The sequence below is a fragment of the Bidens hawaiensis genome, unplaced genomic scaffold, assembly GCF_021521415.1.
Source record: "Bidens hawaiensis isolate Kalapana, Puna unplaced genomic scaffold, B.hawaiensis_p1.1 tig00001721_1, whole genome shotgun sequence".
NCBI lineage: Eukaryota > Viridiplantae > Streptophyta > Magnoliopsida > Asterales > Asteraceae > Bidens > Bidens hawaiensis.
Window position 1 is genome coordinate 2,731,643 of NW_027491098.1, and position 6,853 is coordinate 2,738,495.

Consider the following 6,853-nt stretch of genomic DNA (forward strand, 5'->3'; position numbering starts at 1 on the left):
TGAGAACCTCCTAACCTTTGTCTCTTGGAAATAATCCTCTTTTGCCTAATCCAACAATATATCATCAAAATACCAAGAGTTGGCATATCTTTTTATATACACCCCTAGCTCTAGCATGAAAGTAGAAAACTGTTTTCTGGTCATTTACAGAAGTTGAATACCAAGGCTCTAGCCGATGTCATGGTAGAATTAACTTGTCTAGAAACACTTCTAAAAGAGCTAGGGGTGTATACAAAAAGATATGCCAACTCTTTGGTGTGATAACCTTGATGCAACCTTTCTTGTTGCAAATCCAGTCTTCCATGCAAGAACAAAACACATTAAAGTTGACTATGTTCAAGATCAAGTTGCAAAAGGTAGATTACGAGTACGATTCATAAAGACAGAAGATCAAATTGCAAACATCTTTTCCAAGTCATGCAAACACACATATTCATAGCTCTACGCTCCAAGCTACAGGTCGTGTATTGATCTTGGCTTGTAAGGGAATATCACACACAATGTAATTAGTAGATGATAGAGGTAATATTATATAAATATGAGTTAAGTATATAACCACATCTCTAGTACGAACCCAAATTACAATTATCAATGCAACTTTATACAATTAGACCTTTATAGACACTTGTTTCAATTCTCACTCTCCCATTCCTTCACACGAAAAACAATTGGTGATATTCCCTTTTTCCTGGCTACCAGGCCCATTGATCTCTCGCTCCCAATGCATCGCCAACCACCATTTTTTTCATCTCCAACTACCATCACTGTCCTAGGGTTTCAGGCAGCGCATTAGGTCGCCAACCGCTCTTTTCCTCCCACTCTCCCTCTCCCTCTCTTGGTTCCTCTTTGGGTTAGTTTTTGGTGCTCCGCTCTAGACCCAAACCCTAGGCGAGTGGTGGTAGTAGCCGCTAGTGGTGTGTTGTAGGTTTGTTTATTATTTTATTTACAAATTTAAACTGCTTAAGACTAAATATGTAGGGTAATCCACATAGACGGTCAATTCATGTAATTAACTCCTAAAAAATAAATTATAATTGCATCATACAGGTACAATTGGTCAAAAGTCAAAACATTGGTTATTTCATATAGGAGAATCAATAATTTTGTTTCAACACATCCTTATAATGAAGTTGATGTCATAAAAACACATACAAACAAGAAACAAAACAGGAAACCATGTGAGGAACCACCACCCATTAAGAGAGCTTCTGTCCTGGCGTCAATTGAATTTATTGGTGACAGCCAAGTCGTTCCAGAGTCCTGCCAGAATTTATCTATCTAGTTAGATAAATATATATTTAACTCAAAATATCATCTATCATAACACAGTATATTCAAATTTGAAAATGCTAGTTAACATGAACCTATCAAGTGTATATATAGCAGATTCAAATTTGAAAATGCTAATAGAATTAACCTATCAAGTATATCCTTGCAGGGCATATTTGAGCCTAACTTGCTCAATTCGAACTCAGCTTGAGATGCAGAACAACCAAATATATGCTTGGTACCTATGGACCACAATCATAGAGGCTTCTTACTTAAAGATAAAACACTTCAAATAAAATTAACTTCAAAAAGAAAAAAAGAAAAAGGACACTAAACCAACTGAGAGATGTATTAATCGGGTTATCATGTATCAATGGACTCTAAACCTAACAAATAAAAAAGTCAACCGTGGTAATTATAATCTAAAACCATCCACATATGTGGATATTCTGAATCGACTAATGATGGTGGTGACATTTCATCCCGTTATATGAATAGAAGATAATCTAGTCTCTATTTCTAAAATACGGATTTATCTATAAAATTTGATTAAAAAGGAGGCAGATTTAAATAGACGTTTGACCAAGCTTAAAAAAAATCCTTGATGCAATGCAAGTGTTTACAAACTCCTAAATGGTCTTATTAAAAGACGGATCTAATTGTAAAAATAGTTCTATACTCATATATTAAAAACCAAAAAATGGTTCACTCACAAAAGTAACTATTCATCGAAAGTCTAATTTACTTTGCAGACGGTACAACTCCCTAATGCCTTCTATACCTCTTTGATATTCCTCAAAAGTCAATCATCTTTACCAACTCACTTTCAAAACACACAAGCCGGTCATCTTTATGCGCACAGCTTTGTCAACCCCATTCTTCTTTGACTTCACTTATTCAGTGGTGGTTTTCTTCTTTTAATCCTTTGTTCATCTGCTGTGTTCTCGAACCAGTGTCAGAATTAGCACAGAATAGTCACTCTTTGGTGTGTAATTTGCATCTTCGGTTTTTATAGCGGTTTCTGAATTCTGCAGGTATACCATTCGCACACGATACCGGCACTGGCTTCATCGTATGCGTTGTTAAATAGGTTTTTTTTGGGGTCTTTTAACATGACTGAAAAACAAATTGTTGCTGTATCTGTGCTTTTTGACTGGATTTCCTTATTTTGCTGCATGTTTGTCCCTGATTTGATAGTAATGGTAGTGGTTTTATGAAATTCATCGGTAACCTGATTTTTCAACCACTTTTTTCTTTGACAAAACACTTCGGGTCAACTTTGTGGTGTAATTTATAGGTGATTTTTAATCTTTGCTATGTGTTATACACATTTTTTAGTTCTTTGATTTCATTGCTGCCATAAACATTTTGGCTGAAGTTTATAGTATAATTTATATGTGCCTTTTTAATGTTGTTTCTTTCACATTTTTTAGCTCTTTTGTTTCATGCCTGTTATAAACACTATGCCTCAACAACAGACCGTTGCCGCGGGGTTAAAATACTTGTTGATTATTTAAAAAGTTCTCAAAAAACCATCCACATATGTGGATATTCTGAATCGACTAATGATGGTGGTGATAGTTCATCCCGTTATATGAATAGAAGATGATCTAGTCTCTATTTCTAAAAAGCGGGTTTATCTATAAAACCTGATTATAAAGAAGACAGATTTAAACAGACGTTTAACCAAGCTAAAAAAATCCATGACGCAATGCAAGTGTTTACAGCCTCCTAATTGGTCTTATGAAAAGACAGATCTAATTGTAAAAATAGTTCTATAATCATATCTTACATTGATTATTTAAAAAGTTCCCAAAAAACAGAAAATTAAGTTAGATGGCAGCCCAACCTCACTCAATTTGACCGGTGCCTAAATAGAAAGACCTTTGTGCAATTGGGATTACTTGCAGGAATTGAAGGTTTTCTTGTATTGAACTTTGAAGGGGTATTATCTTTTATTAGGGTAAACTTCCTTGAGCCCAAATACTGTAATCACACTTCCTTTCTACTGTAAAATTGTATATCATTGTTCATTGAATTTGTGCACAGCTTATATGGTTTAAATGCAATTCAAAGCAAAATGAATCATATCTATTTGGTTACCAAGTATGAGCACGATATGAACCGGCCAAAATAGTCCATGTGCGTCCTTTTAATATTAACAGTTTCTACTTTCTACCAAGTAATTAGTCTGCCGATATCAACCAATTTTCTTATAATTGCAATTACAAGATTGGGAATAAGTATTTATTGGGGTTAGGAGTCACTGGGTCAGATCATTGATGAAGAAAGTTGAGTCATTTGGGAGACCCCTACCTCTCAATCATAGGAATTATCTTCTGTTTTGTTTGTTTCACTAATATTCCAGTTCTTATTATCAAGTAATTAGTTTCTTAGAATTAACTACTAGAGGTGGTAGATTAACCACTATAAATTGTAGGGCTGACTTAGAAGAGATGCCCTGTATTATTTGCAAGCTTTGATCAGAAGCGTTAAAGGTTGTTTGAGTTTGTTAAGTGATATAAAAGCAGAACTACACATGGCATCATTAAAGCTACAACTGATGAGATTTCATAGTTATTTAGCACTAACTAATACTCTTTACAAGCATTTTAATAATTTGGTTGTTTATTAAATTCAAATTTAAATACACATTAAAAATTTTAGTGATAGTTATTTTCACAAGTTATAATTTTGACAATTGCACTTAAATATTATGGTTGTTCATTTAGTTCAAGCACAGTGAAAGCCTTGGAAGAACAAGTAATAGTTTTTACCCAAAACTATGGTGCATCTCTATTTGCAAAAACCAGCCTACAGCAAAAATAAATGCAGCAGAAATGTCTTAACATGAAAGAATGGGATAGAATTCAGTTATTCAATATCAAACCTCTCCCTTGGAGAATAACCCCTTGAAAATATAAGAACTTGAAAACAGATAGGAGAAGTGAGTTGAAAATTTGAATAGAAGATCTTGAGTATTTTTTTGGAAATTTCAGGCACGATTGCACAAATCAAGGATCTGTTGAAGATTTTTCCCTACACGTTAAAATTTCCGGGTCCAGTCGAATTTCTCACAACTATCCATTAAAACTTAAAACTTTTGTTCCATCAGCCCTAAAATTCAAGTTTTATCAGAACTGAATCACAAATTCTAAAACTTATACACAAGATTCAAGTTTCAACAAACTAAACTATGAAAACACAGGTTGTGTGGCCTTTGAATGTTTTCAAACAAGGGCCTTTAGGACCCAAATATGCAGTACGTAAGAAAAAGAACCAAATGAGTAATAGAAGCAAACTTGCTTTGAACTTGAATGACGTTGAGCCTTATCTTTGTGTATAGTAACTTGAACGCATTTGAAGTTTTATTATAATAAGAATCTGCTAGCATATATAGTTCGAAAGAACCACACAGTAACTATCACATACTTGAAATTAATCAACTAATCTTAGGATAAGTAGCTCAAGTAACACGTTAATAATGTATATTTATCAATTAAACTTACAATGCACAAAAGCATTTTGTTTATTCTAGATACCAGTAAACCTGAGGTAACCTAAAGTTAAGCATAATAATAACAAAACATAAAAACTGGGGAATTAGTAGGGTTAAACATCTCACCTGATTACTTAACATAACCACCACCACACGCATTATAATCCTCCTCAACCGCCTTAGTCAAATAAACCGGCGGGAAATCAGAAACATCAAACGTCTTCTCCTTCATCGCCTTAACGACGTCATCTTTCTTCAGCACAGTACGGCGGACCGGCGGGCGGTTACGGCGTTGATCGCGACTGAAGTACTTGATGTCGAACACGTGTTCCGGATCGGCGGTTGGGACGATGGCCTGGACCGGTTCAGTGGCCGGACAAAAGGGCCGGTAATCAACGGCGAGAGGTAAGGCGGATTTGTACTCTGGGTCGGCGCATGGGCCGGTGATTTCCCAGGGTTTTTTGATGTAGCGTCTTAGGGTTTGGATGATGGATTTGCCTGTGGATGCCATGGATGAAGAAGATCTGTGATGGTGAGTTAGGGTTTGTGATGGAAAGTCAAAGGGGGGTATAAAAGTTAAGGGGTGTAAAGTGTGTTTGATTAAAACTATGGATGTGTTCACTAAAAATGAAAAGTTGGAGAAGAGTTTGAATCGACGACAAACACGAGCCTAACATGACATTTGTGATTTAGACTGAGGGGTGTGGGGCTTCAACGGGGGCGCTAGAGCCCCTCCGCTCGCGCCTTTAGGCGCTAACACCACACCACCAGGGGCGCTAACGGGGCGCTAGCGGGAAAAACAGGGCAGGCGTGAGCTGGTTAGCGGGAGAAGAGAGAGAGAAAGTTATCTAGATTTTCAAAAAGAACCGTTGGGCTCATATTAAATTTAAAAAAAAAATATTTTCTTAAACTTTTAATATATATCTTTATAAAATATACTCCATTTCACAATTATACACCTTTACTCCTAAAATCCTCTCAAAATTAACACAAAAAAAATGTCGTGGTACTCGTCTGATTCCGACTCCTCCGAAGAGGATGATTTGCTTCTTCATGTAGGGGGAGTTTTGACTGCAACCGTGGTGGATCTTTTGCAAAATCAAGCCCAGCAACCTCGAGTCCCGAGAGTTAGAGCACCACCTCGTGATCGTGATCGATCGGGTGCTAACGATACTTTGATTAGGCATTATTTTAGCCCTCAACCGGTATACGAGGAGTCGGATTTTCGAACTCGTTTCCGAATGAGCAGACAATTGTTCATGCGTATAGCAAGTGATTTAGAGGCACGGTATCCCTTTTTTCAACAAAGGGAGGATGCTAGGGGTCTCCCCGGTTTTACCTCTCTTCAAAAATGCACGGCTGCTATCCGTCAATTAGCGTACGGCATTTCGTCGGACGCTTTGGATGAGTATTTACAGATGTCGAAAAGGGTTGCACGTGAATCCCTTCATTTTTTCTGCCAAGGTAAAAAACATTAATTTTAGTTTTTATTAAATATTTATTACATTTTTTAATATATATTATATGTTTATAGATTATTTTAATGCCTATAACTATAGATATATATATACTTATATCGTATTTATATACGTAGGAGTCATATTGATTTACTCTCGGAGATATCTGCGTAAACCTACAATGTATGACATCCAACGCATATATGAGGTGCACGCAAAAAAACATGGTTTTCCTGGGATGCTAGGTAGCCTCGATTGTACGCATGTTGGATGGGCTATGTGTCCAACGACCTGGCGAGGTCAGTTCCACCGTGGTGATCATGAAGGGCCGACCCTTATACTTGAGGCGGCGGTGTCACAGGATCTTTGGTTTTGGCATGCTTTTTTTGGTGTTGCTGGGTCAAATAACGACCTTAATGTTATCGATCAGTTACATTTGATCAACGACCTTATCGACGGGGTTGAACCACCTCAAGCTTTTGTTGCAAATGGAGAACTCTTCAAGTACGGGTACTATCTGGTCGATGGTATTTACAACGAATGGGCTTTGTTAGTTCAAGCTTTTACAGATCCAATCACCGATAAACGGAAGTATTTTACGAAGAAGCAAGAATCTACTAGAAAAGAT

The 6,853-nt window shown here is 36.6% G+C and overlaps 1 protein-coding gene across 1 annotated transcript; it reads right to left on the reverse strand.

Annotated features, from left to right (window-relative positions):
* Window positions 1-1,062: 1,062 nt before the first annotated feature.
* On the reverse strand, window positions 1,063-5,328 carry LOC143595438 (uncharacterized). The gene is made up of 2 exons (XM_077074456.1): window positions 4,895-5,328; window positions 1,063-1,260 (listed from the first exon to the last, which is right to left on the reverse strand). Exon 1 carries the CDS (start codon window positions 5,277-5,279, stop codon window positions 4,899-4,901), a length of 381 nt encoding a protein of 126 aa, XP_076930571.1. The 5' UTR covers window positions 5,280-5,328; the 3' UTR covers window positions 1,063-1,260; window positions 4,895-4,898.
* Between the last annotated feature and the right edge of the window lie 1,525 nt (window positions 5,329-6,853).

What these genes read in the sequence shown, in the direction of transcription:
- LOC143595438 (XM_077074456.1), bottom strand. Translation starts at nt 5,279, where the DNA reads ATGGCATCCACAGGCAAATCCATCATCCAAACCCTAAGACGCTACATC.